Here is an 18,135-nt window from a genome sequence, read left to right as displayed (position 1 = left end):
GGCATTAAATCACTGTACTGTACACCTGAAATTAATATAGCGCCGAATGTTAACTCCACTGGAATTAAAAGCCTGTTTGCAGAGGATGACCATGTGACACCCACTACACATTGTCATCATCCACCTGGGGACTTGCCACACTGCCAATATCTGATTTGGTTTTTCTTTCAGAAGCATTTTCTGTGACAGGTCACCAGAAGACAACTCTATTCGGGTCATGGATAAGAAAAACAGGTTCCCATGGATAAGAAAACAAGTTACGATGACATGATACAGGGCTTTGGCCTCTTTATTTTCTTTTTACAGTTAATTCCACGCGTAAAAGACTTCTTAAAGCACTATGGCTCTGGCTATAGCCCGAATGAGCTGCTGAGGATGGAGCTGGCTATTTTGGACAAACTGCACTGGGACCTCTATATTGGGACGCCGCTGGACTTCTTGACCATAGTATGTACGAGGGGTTGGCAGAGTCCACTCTAGACTCATTGGTACCTTTGGAACAGCTGTTCACAACATAGGACGGCCAAGCACAGGTGTGCACATGGCCTTGCACATGCACCACAGGAAGGTGACCCACAAGGCTCACGACATATGCAAGAGTGAAAATGTATCGCAAATCCAACACAGTTCCACCAGACTCCCACTTCTCAAAGACATTAAATTAACTTTATAAAGATTTTTAGACGGCACTATTGTGGTGAGTTTTTCTTTTAAATACACACTGCAAAAATATTTAGCTTTCCATTCTATGAATACTGTACATAAAAAGCTGTCTGCTTGTGCTACACTTTACACACATTCACTTAGCTGTCTTTATTCACCTACACACAATCCTTATTGAAGCTTTAGACCATATTGATCTGGCACTTAAAAAATGTCGTATTAGTTTTTTTGTTTTGTTTTTAGTTAGGGAATGATGGTCATCCTTAAGGATATGATTCTGTTAGTAAGGCAAAATTATGCAATGTGGAAATGTCACGGGGTTTGGTCTGTTATGAAGCATGAAGATCAAATCACTAAGGGCTATTTCATTATGAGACCTGGTCACTGTTGCCAAGTTGCAGTTTCTTCTCACATCAAACAGATACAAGTAACTTTTCTGCTGCCTTAATCTTGAATAGTATGCTTCTGTTTTTCATAATGGAAACATTGTCATCTAGGTACTTAAAGCTCCTAATGACCATGTCACTGAAGCAGATTGTCTTTTCTCTCCAAGGTTGAAGCTCAGCTTGGCCACAGAAGGAGTATTAAGTCTCAAGTCCCTTGGGGGAGGGGGGGGGGATGGATGGGAATGAAAGGGTGGGGCAACATTTGATGTTCCCTGATGGAAATTGAAATTGTTTGCATTTTTGGTCATTTATCTATGAAAGGTAGGGGGGTTTTGTGTTCTAACATTAAAAACCACGGTCTCTAGTTCCACGCCCTGCTGGTCCTGGGCTGGCCCCACGTGGTGGAGCTGCTGCCTCAGAGGAATCCTTCCCTCCACGTCGCGTCCCTGACCAGGCAGCTGCAGCACTGTATGGCGGGCCACCAGCTGCTGCAGTTCAAGGGCTCCACACTGGCCTTGGTCATCATCACCTTAGAGCTGGAGAGGCTCATGCCCGACTGGTGTACTCCTATATCTGATCTGCTAAAGAAAGCACAGGTAGACATCAACTTTGCTCCAGACCAGGCTCTCCACTTTGCCCCTTTAGCTGATGCACTCTGCCCCCCAAATGGTACACATCGCCCTTCTCAGCCCTTGTGGGCTCCAGAAGATGCTCTGGCCACAGCGACTCTGGGAAGAGTCTTCCTAAGGGTTAGGCTTTGCACATGTGGCATGCCCTCTAGACAAGTACAGAATATATGTTTCCTTTACTGGACCAAGTGGTGGGTTTCTCTGACCATAAGAAGAGCTTTATCTCAGTGGAAGCCCTTGTAGTCAAGAGGATGGGGTGAGGTCAGGGGGACGTGCCCAGCTCAGGAGGAGGCACCCCTGAGCTTAATATGAGAGAGGTTAAATTTCAGACCCTTCACCCTTTATATAACTATGTGGTATCAGGTCCCAGGGTACCAGGAGGCAGGCATGGAAGGGTCAGAATCCTTGAGGATGGACGGGGTAAGATGGAATGCATAGTTAGACTAATGACAGCTTTGCTGAGGTTGGAGGTGGAGGCCCCTGAAATGGTGGGTTAATACTCTTAAGTCGAGTGGTTAGACCTTCCTGAAACTGCTCTATGCTAACATTTTAGCACTCAAAATCTTACTTAGAATGTAAAATGGTCCTGCTTTAAGGATGACCACTCTGTTTTAATTACAGGTCAGTGCTGAGCAGTTGAGCCACTGCAAGGAGCTTGTAGAGCAGCATCTGAGAAGTTTGTAGTCCTCCTCCTGCTCAGAGACCTTTCTGTTTCACCTCCCACCCTCTGTGCTCCTACCCTCAGTATCCTTTGGAGCATAATGGCAACCCATCCTTGCTGGGATTGCTCTGAATTCTAGGCTTTCCGGCTCCTGTAACAAGAGGGGGAAAGGCACTGGAAAGCAATTGAGAATAAGTTCCTGTGTTTTTAGGAGGTAATAAGGAGGAAAAGGTAGGTCAGGGTCACTGGTGGGAAGGGTAGTCTGACAGATCAAGACCCTTCTCTCTTTTCTCCCATGGGTCTGAGACCAGTGTGAAGGGGCGAATAGTCACACTGCAGCTTGGTTTTCCTTCTCCAGCAAGGGCTGGTATGAGCCCCTTAGAGAGTTGGAGTCAAGCCAGCAGTGGGACCAAAGGGCCGGGCTGGGTCTGGCAGGCAGATCAGTTCTCATCACTCCTCTCGCCAGAGCTGCTCAGGCTCTTGTATCCAGCTCCCCAGGCTTACACCAAGCACACATGTAGCCCTTCAAGTCCCAGTGACCCTACCTGTCATTGCAGAAATGGGACCATCTTTCCAGGTGCATTTCTCCTGCCCTGGTCATGACTTAATGTCTTCTCTTACAAGAACTGGATCACCAAGTATGCTTTGTTTAATGTACAGTAATTTGATCAAGCTTAAAACAGGTTTTTCCTATGTTACTCTGAAAGTTGTCTATTAGCTTAATTAGAGAAATTTCATGCTAATGAATGATCTTAGCAGCTGACCCCCGGTAGGGAAACACAGCTCTGAGAGTTTTGGATTGAGATGAGCAGATTCTGAGGCTGAGCCTGCTGCAGCCACGGTGCTGCTAGAAGGAGCTTACCAGCGTGGCTGTGAGAGTGAAGCCAGCGGTCTCTGACACCGTGACACCATAGAGCCCTTCACTAGGCAGCCACCTCCGCCAGCTAAAGCTGTGTCAGTAGTGTTGCAGACAGGAATGACTGAGCTACATATATACCACTGATTTGTGAAGTCTTTCCACCGTGAGTTTTTTTTTTTTTTTTTTTGGAACTGTGCTAAGCCACAGGGACTGCTAGTAGGTACAGAATGGTCAGAGACCAGATAAGCGATACTAGTGTCTGTACAAATCTCTACCTTTTCTCCACACAAATGTGCTTGTTGGAGCTTCTGAAAAAATAAACCTGAATTCCTTTCAACCTTTTCAATGTATCAGATACCACGGCTTTAGACTTGATAGTCTAGTGTACTGGGAATATCATCTCCTAGAGCCCAACAACTATCTCCAGTCCAGCACAGATGGAGAGGTGGCATGCTGCTCACAGCCATTCCCACTGGGGGCCATCACTGCCCTCTGCCTCCTTCTTTGCCCTGGGAGTGGGCACTGTAGCGGGTGGGGTATGCGCTCACGCTGAGGGCCCACTTCAGCTCAAACTGTCTCTGACTCTGGAGAACTGCAGTGTCTCTTAACCAGGTAGCTCTGGGTGTAAACTGGGTCCTCAGAGCTAATCTCTCAATCAGAGAAAACCAGAGAAAGGAGAAGGTAGACCTGTGAGCCCTGTATTGGGATAAGGGATAGCCCTGTTGCTCCATCTTTCAGTAAACCATATTCCTCTTTGGGATAGCAAACTTCTGCATTGCCAAAGTGTACCACTTGGGCGTTTAAGTTTTATGATGTTCAAGCTTACCTTGGGTTTCCAGGTTCCATCCTACTTTTTTTTTTTTTTTTAAAGGAACTCCTATCCCACTTCAGATCAGAGATTGGGGATCGATGTGGTGAGAGAAATATGGACACAACTTGTTTTGCTCTTGTCCCCATCTACAGAGGGGCAGACACTGGTGAAGGACTATGGCTGCAGAACGTGGAAATGTGTGGAGACAGGCAGATGGGCTGAGAGCAGGGGAGATGAACAGGAGGGGCCTTTTTTAACACTTGTCCAAATACTACTTTCCCCACATGGGTGAATGGAGTTGTACAGTACTGTTCCCTCCACCAGTGAGGCCTTTCTCTCCCCCCGGTTTCCTGGAGAGTCTCTGTCTTTCCTTTACTTCCCTGCTGCCTACCTTCCTGCAGGTAGAGCAGAGGTGTATTTTCATTAGGGATGTCTGCATGTCTCCCTGCTGGGCTCTCAGTTCCCTGACCTCAGTCCCCCTCTCCTCTTTTTGGACTTCCCAGAGATTAACCTAGTGCCCAAAAGAGAAAGTTCAACAGGTGGGTCTACGAGCATGTCGTGGCTTCCTTCAACCACCAGTCTGCCCTTCCTCAGCCAAATGTTCACCCAACAGGGCATCCCACCTCTATAGAACTGTCTCAGGTCCACCAACTCACACTGTCAAACTGCACACTTGGATTTTGGCTACGTTTTCACTGTTCTTCCATCATCCCATTGGGTTGCGAAGGGGGAGCTATAGCTCTGGAATTGAGGGTACAGAGCACCAATATTCAAATCCCAATTCTCGTTACTAGACTGTGTGACCTTGGTAGTTACTTTACCTCCCTGTGCCTTACCTATGAAATGGGGAAAACAGTACCTAATCATAGGATCATGATGAAGATTAGATGAATTAATGTGCATAATGCAACTTAGAGGAATGCCTGACAAACTGTAAGAACCCAAATGTTAGTTGTCCTGTGTCAAGTCTACTCTACCACAATGTAAACTCTTAAAAGGCAGTGTTTGCCTTCTCCATGTCTGGCACCCAGCCACGCACCAAAAATTCATGGACCAGAGGCTATGTCTCCTCTTCCCTTTCCTAACTTTTTCCTCCATTCCACACCCATTCCAGAGCCTTTCTCAGTTGCCTAGAGCAGGAGTCACAATTAAAACATAACTCCTGTAGAAGCTGATCAACCCCACAAAGTTCACAGAAAAGACAAGCTGTATTTTACCATAATTGTAGCAGATTAATAGGCTAAGAAATGTGTTAAATCAGAAAAGCTATTGCCCAAAAAAGACACCACAAAAACTCAAAATAAATGCAAAATTTAATGGGGAAAAAAAAAAGAGTACAAAGTGAATGGAAAGGAACAAAAACAGCCAATGTATGAAGGAATAAATGAATTAACAAGTGAAGCAGTTTTAGAAAAGCTTGTTAACAGACGAGCAAGCCACACTTCCCTTGGGCCTCTTATCCAGTAATATGAGCCCCACTTAACAAGCACCCACATATAGACACACAGAAACATATATGCAGTCTGCACAATTACAAACCACCTAGACTCGGGTTACCCATAACCAGGGTGACCATACATCCCAGTTTGCCTGAGACAATTCCAGCTTACACCTGTTGATCTGACATAATTATTAACAGAACCTCTTTTCATTCTGTTAAAGTCTCAGTTCGGACAATAAATTATATGATTCTACCCAAGACCAACTTGGCTTATGAAAGACATGATAGTAAATGCCAATGTAACCCCACTGACAGCTCTAATAATGCCAAAAGAGGATTCTGAAAAGGAGCGGCAAATCATATCCCATCGTGGGATGGAGCGTTTATTAAATAATGGCATGTTTTAAGCTCACCTTGTTCACCAAGGATTAATTTGGTCTCAGCTAAAGATGATAAACTTTTAAACACAAGCAGTGCAGGGAGAGAAGTGCAGTGAGGCTCACTAAAGCCGATGGGACCTGTGGAGGCAGCTCAGACCCCAGAAAATTTAACAGTGACAGGTCTCCCCAGAGATGCTGGGAAGCCCTGCACCCGCAGGCAGGTAACCAGCCACAATTCTGGCATTCCAGTAAGCCTGCAGTACAGCCCACAGGCCGTGGTGGATGAGTGGCAGGGTCTGTCCACTCCAGAGTCCCCAGACTGGCCTGTGAGCCAGGAGTCTCCATTTATTATATGACCAATTAATCCACTGGGTCACTGAGCTTCATCTTCAGAAATATGTTAGCTAATGGAGGCTACCTTAACGGCTCTACACTTCAATCCAACTGAACACACAGAATCCCCCTAAAGCCAAGCCATTCTTAGCCCACATGTGCCTTAGGTATACACTGATTTGCCTTTTGAATGCCCACAGGGAAGCCCCTCAAAATCTTGATCCACCCCTGGTCTTAGCAGGACACTTGGAATAGTTTCACTCTGGGCATCCATAAAACCTCTGCTCCTGGTGAGGAGGAAAAGGCTGTCTTTTTCCTGACATGCCTCTCTGGACACACACAGCTCAGCCCTTGTCCCCACTCTCAAAGGAGCCCTGTCTCAGAAGCCAGGATGAAGCCAGGACTTGGTCCTGGAAATCACTAAAGCAGGCCAAGGCAGAAAGAGGGAAAACATTAATGAAAAGGAGGATGGAAGACAAGGAAAAACAAACAACCAATCCAACGATAAGTTAGCGCAGCTTCCCAAGGCTTCTGTCTAGGGAGTGCTCTAGACTGTGAATTCCTTGAGGGAAGGGCTGCGCATTATTCTGGGTAGCCTGTGCCCAGCACAGTGCTCCATCAACATTAAATGAAATCCTTCTTTTGAGCTACTTGTTTTTCATCTATTTTATCACGCCATATTCTCAGCCCTGACACTCCCACTGGCTCGCAAACCAACAGGAACACAGAAGAATCAATGCTGCTAGTGCTTTCTTAAAATGATCCCCTGAAGAATGCAGTGGAGAGGGGACAGCTCCTTTGCTGGTAGTGTTTTCTGAAATTGTCCACATTCATCTCTTTTCCTTGTGACTCAGCCAGGAAAACAGAAAACAAGGACCTTGAGATAAAAAACCTTTCCCCAACTGAGTACTCTGCATTTGGAATATGCAGGATTGGTTTGGGGGTCTTACTTGGAGTCAAACACTTAACACACACCTGGAGTTGGTCTCTGTTTACAAGTAGCACCTCTGAAACACACAGACAACGGTTTTGGGCTGCTGTTCCATTTACATTCACATTAAAAACACTGGACGTGGTCTTGTTCATGATCCACTTTCATCCGTAAAGAAATTCCAAACACTGTCATTACAGGATGTTTATTGCCCACTTCTCCCTAAATATTATAGGGATGCTTTATACATATGAAAGGTTTAGAGATACTTTTAGTTTTTAAAAATCAGGGAAACTGGGTTACTTATGAAAATAATGGGAGAGGATATTATCTGTCTTTATGCTTGTGCCAAAATAAAAATTTAGAAGTTTCTTAAAAGTTATTATTGAAATTAAGCTCTAGGTTAGAAAAATTAAAATGAAGGGGAATCGGGTGAATTTTGCAGCATGTATACCAGACCACGCGACCACACCTAGGGCACCGCGTGAGTTGCCATCTTGACGCTGAACAATTAGGTCAAGCATCGCCGGCTGGGGCCTTCGCTAGAGTGGCACATAACTGCTCCGTCAAGGAATAGTGACACTGTAAATGGAAGACCAGCCACTGGCTCTGAAAAAAATAAACTTTGTCAGTTTTGGATTCCAGCATTCATGGCTTTGATGTGTTTGCATAGAGAGGGGTAGCCCCCCAGGCCCAGGGCAGCCTGGGGTGGGGGCAGGGGATCAAGCAAGGCTGTAAACACTGGAGTCTGTACCGGCTCCCAGTCCGTCCTCACACCATGTTATGGGAGAAGAAGGGTCACAAGGTGTAACTCAAGGAACTTAACACATGAAAGTCTAAAGTCCGCTCTTTGTAAGTCTGTGCGTGCGTTAACTGAAAAATAAAAATAAAACAAACAAAACAAAAAACAGACACATTAAAAGGTACGCAGACGACCAAATCAAACAGAAACAAAAGACAAGTTGGACGCTGGGAAAGGGCAGTCAGTTTGGCATTTGTGATGAGCAAAGCAGAGAATTCGCTTCAGTTTGTGGCATCCCAGGCTGAGAGTCAAGATCTGATTGGGAAGTAATTTTGCAAAAATGGATTAAAATTTGAAGACCAAGTATAACCAATCAAAGCAATGCAACTAAATGGTCATGAAAAACAACCCCCACCACCACCACCACCACCACCTCCAATGCATTCCTCACTTAGCCCATTCCCCTGACAAGGGCTGGAGAAAGCAGTACTCCTAGCCACCTGACCTAGCCCACTCCTGGCCTCTGCAAAGCCAGCATGGGAGAATAGGGTCTCTCCCGAAGGCCAAACTGACTGAAGCTTTCTGGCATGTCCAGCAAGCAGAAGAGACCTGTCTCCCAGACCCAGGCCACATGGAAAAGCAGGGAGACCTGACACTGGGGGCCGTGCCAGTGCTCCTTGCAGTCAACCTGTGCTCCACCTCCTGGCCCCTACCCAGCCACAGGTCCTTGCCTTCAGTTTCTGAGTGGTTTTTCCATAACTTATTTCCTAGGAGACTCTGCCTTTTCTGAAACAACGTGGCCTGGGCCAAGTAGGTGGGGAGCAGGGCAAAGTCTCTTTAGGTGCCAACACCTGAGACATATACCCACATAACCACCCCTTTCCAGGAAAAACCAGATTTCTGAGCCACTAGCTTAAAACCCAAATGGATTCCAATTCACGGAGTCCCCGGGCTCACCAAGCCCAAAGCTGGAGACGGGGCCCGGGCTGGAAACAAATGCAAAGCAGAGAGCAAATTCATAGGGCTGAGGAGGAATGTGGGCACAGGCAGGGGATCATCTCTGCCAGCAGAGCCAGCAGATGGGGTGGGGGCACCAGTAAGCAGGATAAGGGAGATTAGAGAACAGAGGAGAGGGTCCCCCAAAGCAGAGGGAGGCCTCAGGCATAAGAACTAGCATTCAATTCCTAAACACCTGGCTTTGTACCCCTGGCCACCCCCAGGGAGCAGCTCATGAAGTTTCTTTTCCTTAGATGTCTCTCTGCCTCCGTGCTTGTGTATCTTGGGGGCGGTGTGTGTTGGGAGATGTGTGCCTGAGTCTGTGGATACAATGGGGCTAGAGTGACAGTAACACAGTGTACGAGTAGGTGTGGGTGCATGGGTGTGTCCATGTTAGGGAATGCAATACTGGGGGTGGGGAGCGTGCCAATGCCACGAGCAGCATCCCAGACCCAACAGCTTCCTATGTGCTTCATTGCATTAACCACAAGGCAAGGAAAGAAGGGCTGGATACACATATTCCCAAATGTTCCAAGAAGGATTGGGAATCCAAAGAGCCCAAAGATGAGGGCAACAATGGAATCACCTGCTTAGTTCCTCAGCTGACAAGAGAAAGAAGGTACCTAATAGAGGCCAGGGGCAGAGAGAAGCAGGGACAGACAAGGTCCCACAGTGTGATGTGGTATGGGGCACTGAATGAAGTGAGGTGAAGGAGGGAGATCCCTAGAAGCCAGGAGAGTGTGGAAAGAGGTTATGAAAAAAAGCAGGGAGAAATGACTCAGAGTTGCCCCCACCTGGCCAAGAAGATAACTGCACTCCTGGAGGCTGGAAAAAGCCTCCTTGCCCTCCCCAGTCCTTCTCTCTCTTCCAACTCTTAACTTGAAGGGCAGCCCCTCTATGGAGCAGGACCCCCAGAGCCCCTATGGGGAGCTGCTGTCCTTCCTTCCACCAGGCAGTGAGCATACTGCCCAAGGGGTCAGCGCTGCCTGGGCTCACGTGTCCCCTGCCCTCAGTCACCATCCGCCAGCCAACGTGGGTCCCACATCCACCGTCTCCAAGCCTGAGGGGCAGGCGCCACAGCTGCGCAAGCAGAAACCACAAGAGCTTCTGGAATCTGGAAATGCTGACATTCCCAGGCCCTGCCCCTCTCCCAGCCTGAAAGACCTTCCCTGGGACCTCTACACCCTTTCAGGGGCCACACCCTGCCTATTTGGCCCAGGCTTCACTACCCCAGCTCTGAAGGGGCTGCAGGAGAGGGTGGGGAGAGAAGGAGAGAAAGAACAAGAACAGAGAAGAGAGGAGAGAGAGAGAGAAGGAGAAGGGGGGGGGGGGGAGTACCAAGGAGCAAGGGATCACTTGTGCAAGATAGAGAGTGCACAAATACCTGGGATCCTGAGATATCACACCCACCAGTAAAAGGAAGAGAAAGGTGGGCAAAAAGGAGGTGGGAAAGCAGGTAAGAATGAGAGCACAATGGTGAACAGGTGAGCATAGACGAGAACCAAGCCCAAGTGAAGGAGCCAAGAGGAGGACAGAGTGAGTGCCCAGAGGGAACAACAGCCAGCGTGGACAGGGTGCCCACCACCTACTTCTTCTTGTCCTTGTCCTTCCTCAGAGGCTGCTGGGAGGTGGCATGCAAAGCCTGGGACTGCAGGGCCTCCACAGCGGCCTTCCTGCGGTTGAAGGCGTTCGTCTCCTCCTCCAGCTCCCGCCGCTTCTCCTCCACCTTGCGCTTCTCCTCCTGGTGGATCCGCTTAAGGTGCTCAAACTTCTCATGGAGCTGGGAGCACAGAGGGAGGAGCGCAGATGTCGTGGGTGCCCAGCCAGGCCCCCCACTCCCTCACGCGGCCTCTCCACAACCCAGAGCTCGCACACACCTCCCTCTCTTTCTCCTTCAGCTCCAGCTCTGTCTCCTTCACTTTGTTGACAAACATCTGCCTCATCTCCTCCTCCTTCCTCTGCAGCTCACTCAGGAACTCCTTGCGCTTGGCCTCGTAGGTCTCCTGCAGGCTGTGAGGACCCAGAGAGAATAGGCCAAGGGTGGGGTTGTGGTGGGAGGGGGTGGGGCAGAGCCAAAGAAAGGGACGGTTTGTTGGGGGTGGGGGGGAGCGTGGAGATGACGGCGCTACTGCGGTCCCCACAGCCTCTCTCACTGGTTCACAAAACCCCCAGGCACAGACACCAGTCTGGCCAGTCCGGCCACGGCTGTGGAGACAGGCTCACTCCCTGCACAGGCCGTCACCTGAAGGGCTGGCTGTCGCCATCGCTGTCCTGGAAGCCCATCTGCTCCAGCTTGCAGCGCCGGTAGAGCTCGTAGTGCCGACTGTGGGTCTGCTCTCGGAGGTCCTCCATGTTCACCCGGATCAGCATCTCCCGCAGCTTCACAAAGTCGCAGTGATTCTCGTTCTCCACTGAAAGCATGCACATGGGGCATCAGGCAGGCACACAGATGGGCCCCAGGGGGAAAGGACACAGAATGGCAGTCACAGTGCTACAAGCGCACTCCAGAGGCAGGACAGGCAATGGACGGCCACAGGAAGGACATGGGACAGAGACCGTGGGCAGCAAGGGGGCCAGGACACTAAATGTGGGCCCTCACCTGGGGATGGGCTCTCCCAGCACACTTACCCTGCACCACTCCCCAAGGGTACTGCCGTGCTCGAACCAGCTTGTTCCCCACCTTCACCTCCTCGGTGCTGCCCACCACAGCGAAGGGCAAGTGTGCCTGGAAAGGAGCCCAAGTATCGCTAAGTACCAGATGACACATGCTCATGAACAGACCCTGGCCTGGGCCCAGGGGAGGGGCTGCCAGACCTGAACGAGGCCTGGCCAGATGCTCACTTCCTGGCTTTTGAAGAAGCACCCTACAGCCTCCAAACAGGGGGGAGGCTGAACCCACGCCCCCCTCTTCCTCATGTTTAAGGAGTTCTTTCAGCCTTGGGGCTCCACAGGGACCATTAGAGGGTCCTTCATAGGACCTGCAAGCCTGGCTTTCTCCCAAGTTCCCAAGCCCTGGCACCTTGCCTGCTCACTCCTACAGGTTTCAGCTCCTGCCCAGAATCCTTATCTTGTGAAACTTAAACTCAGGGAAGGCCCAGCACCAACCCAATACCCAATTCCTCCCATCTCCTGGCCATAGGACATGGGGCCAGCTGGCTCCCAGATGCCCACCCTTCTTTCCTGGAGAAGCTAAGGCTAGAATCCTAGAAAACCAGAGTCTCTGGGGCTTTGTGTCACAGATCTGTGCTGGCACCGAGCCCTCTGGCCCTGAGGCTAGTGCCCAATGCTCACATTCATGACTGCGTTAATCTCAGCAACAGCCTCGTCATCAGTGGGAAACTGGTAGATCTGAACCCCATTGCTGACCAGCTCGCCCATGATCTTGATCTTGAACTTGTGGAGCTCACTCTTGGAGATGGTGTCAGCCTTGGCAATGATGGGAATAATGTTCACCTGCCAGGATCAGGGGAGAGGAGCAGCAGGTTAGGTCCCCCTGAGTCCCCCTGATTGTGAACAGCCCCACCTAGGCCACATCCCCCGGCAGAAGGGCAGGAGGCCAGAGAGATGGAGCTGCTCCCATGGGTAGTCCCAGCCTGAACCCAGCCACTGGGACCTTTCTAATGGGTGGTAACAATCATCTGTGGTGCTTCTTATAGCCCTGGTTCCCCCAAACCACCATTCAGCCCCATAATGAGTCCTTTGGGCAAACCCAGCTTTAACCTGAGAATAAGAATCAATGTAGCTAAAAGGCAGGGGGTCAGGACCAGACCCAGGAGACAGAGCTCTAGAGGAAGAGCCCAGAGTGATGGGAGCCCACTGGCATAGTAGGGACTAAAGCAAGAAAAGATAGAGGACCAACCCAGGGCCTATCTGCAGGCCCCTAAGGACCACAATGGGCAGTTGCACCACAGCCCCCAACTCAGTGGAGGAAGCCCATGGAACAAGTCTGGTGCAGGAGGTACATGCCTTGCTGTCTAGTTTCTTCATGGTCACCAGATCCAGGGACTTGAGGGAATGCCCTGTGGGTGTGATAAAGTAGAGGCAGACGTGGATCCTTGTGTCATGGTAGTCAAAGAGTGAGCGGCGGATCTTCAGCTCCTCCTGTAGGTAGTTTTCAAACTGCGCATCGATGTAGTCGACGATAGGCCTGTAACTAGAGACAGCTCCATCACCCAGGAGGCAGGCACTATGGTGCTATCCACCAGCCTTCCCTCTGTGCAGATAAGTGGCTTCTGCCTGGGATGTCCCTGTCTGGGTACAGGTGGCCAGCCCTGTCTCCTAACCTCCCAAGGGGTCCTCAAGACCTCAGCTATTCCGCAGGAGGCCTGCCTCTGGCCCCCATGGGGTGTGATTTGTATGGGGGCAGCTTGGAATGAAGAGAGCTGGGACTGAGTGTTAGAACCAAGGCTGCCATGGAGGAAGGGAAAGAGGAAGGGCCGCCCCTTGCCGTTTTTTTTTTTTTTTTTAATTTTATTTATTTATTCATGAGAGACAGAGAGAGAGAGAGAGAGAGAGAGAGAGAGAGGCAGAGACACAGGCAGAGGGAGAAGCAGGCTCCGTGCAGGGAGCCCGATGCAGGACTCGATCCCAGGTCTCCAGGATCATGCCCTGGACCAAAGGCAGGAACTAAACCGCTGAGCCACCCAGGGATCCCCCGCCTCTTGCCTCTCATCCTTATTGATCTGATCCCCGAAGCCCACAGCGTCCACAATGGTCAGCTTGAGGTGCACATTGCTCTCTTGGAGGTCATAGGTCTGGGGCCGTAGGCGCACACACTCCTCATGGTGACTGGCTTCTTCTGTCTCGAAGGTTGTGTTGAAGAGTGTGTTCATCAGTGTGGACTTGCCAATGCCAGTCTCCCCTGGGAAGCAAGGAGTGGATGACACAGGATGTCAAAGACTGCTGGAACTGGGGCTGCCCCTGGCTGCCAGCTAGGATGGGTGGGTGGGACTCAAGCATCCTCAGCCTCCACACAGGAGGGAGGGGCAGGCCTCTAACTGCATTACTCAGTGTTCCCAATCCCAGGAACCATCCCTTCTCTGTGGCCTCAAACATAATGTGTGGAAGCAAGGGCCAGAGGGCTGACTTGGACAAAGCCATGGCTATGTGGGTAACTGTGAGCACTGGCCAGTAGTCTCTGCTGGCCTCAATGGGACCCAGTCACCTAGTCTGCACACCATCCTTCCTAGGCCCGGGCTGGTCATGGTTCCAGGAGGGCCAGGGTGTGAAGCCATCAGTGGCCTCCTGATCCATTCAGCTTTATCTGGCTCAGGATAGGCTGCTTCTGGAGGAGCCCTCGTAGCCTGGTAGAGGCCAGGGCGCAGGCACCTGTAGGGGGTCTGGCAGAGAGCTCTTTGTGCCCTCTGGGAGCCCTGGGCCTTTAGGCGCGTGAAACCTCCCAGAGCCTCCCTGTGTGGAGCTGTATTTGTTCAGATGCGTGCTGGAGCTTTTACTGCATGCCATCATAGGAGAGTCTTGTTTACCACAAGTGTCCTTGACACACAATACAAATGACAGTCAATGTTTTTAAAACAAACACATAAATCTGAACCTCTGTGATAAACTCTCAGTTTACAAAGCACTTTCACATGTTTAATTTTGTTCAATATTCAAGGCAACTGGAGTCAGGCCCCCCAGCAATGTCCCTGACCCTGGCAAAAACACCAATTAAAGCCTCGCTCTGACTCCCAAAGAGTGTCTCTGCCTGGGAGGTCCCTTATAACTCAACAGGTGGACAGGGCAGCAGCACCCCATCTCCTAGAAGGCTCCTGTTCACCTCCCGAGGCCACCCCACAAGGACCATGACACATACCCACACAGAGGATGTTAAAGCTGAAGCCCTGTGTGACTGACTTGCTGACAAGCTGATCCGGGAGGCTGTCGAAGCCCACATGACCACCAAGGGAGAGGTTCCGAGGCTCTGGCTCTGCATTCTGCCAAGAAAGAAATGGAGCAAGGCAGTGAGCTCACTGGGGAAGAGGGGCCACGTGGGGAGAGGCCCAACCCCAGTGATGTCTGCCCCCCAACTTGTCTGAATTCTCAGCAAATCTCAGGACACAGTGTGAGCGCACCAAAGTTCCAACTCCAGGAAGAGGTTCCACAGAGGAAGCCCAATGTACCCCAGGGCCTGTTTCCAGCCCAGAAAAGGGCCTTCACCCATGCCTCTTTTCTACCTGGGCTGGCAAGCAATGCCTGGGCCTGGGACATCTCCAGGCACAGATGGCCCAGGGAACCATCTACCCTACTTGCTACCTTGGAGGGTACACCTGTTCTCCTGCCCAAGAAGAGGCCCCAGATGGTCCCTGGATCTTAAATTAAGATTTCAAGAGGCCAAGACTGGATAGTGTGTATGTTTTGGCAGCTCTCTCCCAGACCTCACAGACACTCCTACTGAAGCAAGATTCAAACAGAGGCAGGTCTGGCCTGACCCCTTCACACCTATTCTCCATCAGAGGGCCCTCCCCCATTGGGCCAGGCTCACAGTTCCCCACATGCACCCCTTGCTCCCAAGGCACCCAACCATGGAGTACACAAATGGGCCCTGATAACAGGGCCAGTGCTCCCTCACACCTACCAACTGGGTCTCAGGGCTAGTCTCTGAGGCACTGTGATTGAGGCCTCACTCTCCTGCCTTGGTGGTGTTCTATAGGGACTCCCAGGCTCTGGCTCATGCCACCCTCCCACACCCACCCCAACCCTGGTTGTTTGGACAGAGGATTCTAGATGAAAAAATGGAGGCCTGGCCTCAGGAGAGAGGCAGGCAGCAGGTCCCGAGTGAGCTGGGGCTAGTGGAGCTGGCCCACAGCGCTATAAAAAGAAACCACCAAGACCCGAAGGAGAGGGTCAAAGTCAGACTCCAATTTGTGCAGATAATTTCTCTGCTTCCCTGGGAATGGGGATAAAATGCTGTCCTCCAAGGGAAGGTTCCCAGGCTCAGCCTTTCCAGCTTTGGCTGTCGTGAGGGCAGGCTTCTAACAACTCCATGTTGGGCAGAAACACATCCCCTCTATTCTTGAGGCCCTCTGCCTTAACTGCCCACTAGAAAGGACAAGGCCAGGGAAGGGCCAAGGGTGTGAGTCCCATCCTTCTGTCCTCCCCTCAGCTCCAGAGGGGAGGACAAAGGCCTAGATGAAGGCAGCCCTAGGAGCTACAGAGCAGGACAGCGTCAGCCCTCACACCAATGTGGATACCAGACAGTAGGCCCTGGCTGCCTGCCCTCCTACAGAGGCATCTGCTCAGCACCTGAGCCCTCTCTGACTTCTTAGTAGCCACAGGCTGTTGCCTCAGCCAGAACCCCTCCAACCATTCTTTCCTCTCAACCAGAGCCCCCAGACACACATACTTGACCTTAACCTCCTTGACCAATAATGCCTGTCTCTCTCCCCTCACCCCACACCCTGGCTCAGCCACTGCAGCATTTCATTGATGATGACGGCCAGGTTCATGTGCTGGCAGCCAAGACTCCACGTGGACCCCCTGGGCAGTTGTGCTACCCCCTCAAACAAGTCAGTATTACCCCAAAACCTGCTCTCTGATAACCCTCTCTCTACGGAGCCTCTGTTCCTACAGTTGACCCTTTCCCCATATCCCCTAGCCCCATGGGATCCTGTTACAACCTCCCCACTCAAGCCTAGGCTCCCCCCTGGGCTGCAAACATAGCCAGACAAAGAGGCCCCAAAGGCAGCTTCCTCTCACTGGGACCTACATCAAAAACAGTAAAGAAAGCATAGGATGTGCTGGGTCAAGTCCAAACCCACAGTGTGGCATTCTAGGCCCTTCATAGTCTGAGGCCTTCCTTACAGAGTCAGCCAGTTTACCTCTGAATTCATTCTTCCGACTGGTCCCTCTGTCTGGGCTCCACAGCTCATTCTCCCTTTTCCCTGGCACCTGCTCTGACCCGGCTCTACTATTATATTCCACACCCCTCCCTTGGCTGTGTCCCCATTTCCCTGCACTATTCGTTGTCCTTATTTTATGCATCCTGGTTTTCCAACTCTTCTAGAAGTTCCTTGAGGCTGACTGCAGGCTGGGGGAGGTCAGGCTTTCCGCTCTTCCCACCCTCCCACCAGTATGCCCAACGTGCCACACAACGCTGCCATTTATAAACCACTGAACGCTGTCTTCAACCGCTATGGCACCCAGGGGCATCTGCCCACCTCACACAGAGCTGCATTATGTAGTCTCGGCTCCACCTGCTCATCGCAGCTTAAGGATCAAATGGAGGACAGAACAGTTAGTCTAGAGCATGTTTCTTCTCAGGCGAGACTGCAAATCTCCAAAATATAAGGCGTGCTGTGCTTGCAGAGAAGGCTATGTGTTTATTCATCCTCTTCTTCCAAGGGTGACACAATCAGGATGCAATCCAACATCCTGTAGCCTGCCGCCAAAACCCACCCAGTCAGCTGCGTCTGGAAACCACACACGCGCGCGCACACTCAGCTGCAGAGTACTTGCACAGAAATAGAGGCCATCCTGTTTCTGAGTTTCCCCACTTTCTCACAGTTCCAGGCTCCAAAGGCTAAGCGCAGCAATGAGGTGCAGGTAGTGGCGGGGGGGTTCTCACAAAAGTCCACCTGTCCTGGCTCAGCTAGCCCTGGCTGCCTTCACCCACACAACTCAGCTCTCTCTCTCTGGAAAAGGGTGTGGAGTATAGGGAGGAGCTTGTTCCCAGACTCTTGCCCAGGCTGCACTCTGTCACTCCAGGGACCATAGACCTGGAGCAATCAATGCCTGCTCAGGAGCCTCAGGGACCATGGGAATGTCGATCTCTGGGGTGTGCATACACATACATGCACACACACAGAAGAATGGCTACTGGTCCTGATGAGGCCAGACTGTTGTTCCCTGGTCTTGGGAGACTGATCTGACTTCCTGGTCTACTGTGGTGTGACTGTCACTAAGGCCAACCTCTCTGATCCTATGTTTGGCATCAACAACATGTGATCCTGGGTATACTGCTCACTCCAAGGTCCCTGAACCGGTGTCTCTGCTGACCCAGCCTAGGAGGAGCTAGCAGTCCCCAAAGTATCACTGGCATGTCTCATTAACACAACTCAGAAAGAAACTTTAGATCTCCCAATGGCTACCTGGTGACTCTGAAAATGCCCTGCAATTTGCAGGTAAGACCTCAACTCCAACTCTAAGGGTAGGTCCTGAGAGCCCTGGGCCAATCAGCATGATCCCATGACTATCTCAGGTATAGGCAAGTGACCCAGGCTCAACCCATATGACCATATGACCATTGTACAACCAAGGAGCTAGCACAACATTGAAGCCCACTCAAGGACGGCAGTGCCAAGAAAA

General features: G+C 50.8%; 1 protein-coding gene across 25 annotated transcripts in view; it reads right to left on the bottom strand.

The window, feature by feature from the left end:
* Positions 1 to 271: 271 nt before the first annotated feature.
* The window catches only part of SEPTIN8 (septin 8), a 54,765-nt gene continuing 36,901 nt past the window's right edge, over positions 272 to 18,135 (bottom strand). For 4 of the 25 annotated variants that reach the window (XM_072728616.1, XM_072728621.1, XM_072728624.1 and 1 more), the window contains exons 2-10: positions 14,645 to 14,765; positions 13,498 to 13,693; positions 12,799 to 12,985; positions 12,124 to 12,285; positions 11,461 to 11,557; positions 11,075 to 11,243; positions 10,710 to 10,842; positions 10,422 to 10,612; positions 272 to 1,630 (exon numbers count right to left, since the gene is read on the bottom strand). In XM_072728616.1, coding sequence (XP_072584717.1) covers positions 1,465 to 1,630; positions 10,422 to 10,612; positions 10,710 to 10,842; positions 11,075 to 11,243; positions 11,461 to 11,557; positions 12,124 to 12,285; positions 12,799 to 12,985; positions 13,498 to 13,693; positions 14,645 to 14,765 — 1,422 coding nt within the window. In that variant the 3' untranslated portion in view covers positions 272 to 1,464. Of the gene's footprint in view, positions 1,631 to 7,283; positions 8,152 to 10,421; positions 10,613 to 10,709; positions 10,843 to 11,074; positions 11,244 to 11,460; positions 11,558 to 12,123; positions 12,286 to 12,798; positions 12,986 to 13,497; positions 13,694 to 14,644; positions 14,766 to 18,135 lie in introns of those variants that run through there. The other 21 variants (XM_072728618.1, XM_072728627.1, XM_072728640.1 and 18 more) reach the window with 9 other exon arrangements.

Source organism: Vulpes vulpes, chromosome 12 (genome assembly GCF_048418805.1).
Source record: "Vulpes vulpes isolate BD-2025 chromosome 12, VulVul3, whole genome shotgun sequence".
NCBI lineage: Eukaryota > Metazoa > Chordata > Mammalia > Carnivora > Canidae > Vulpes > Vulpes vulpes.
Note: the sequence above shows the minus strand (reverse complement) of the source record. Positions and strands in the feature narration are given on the sequence as shown.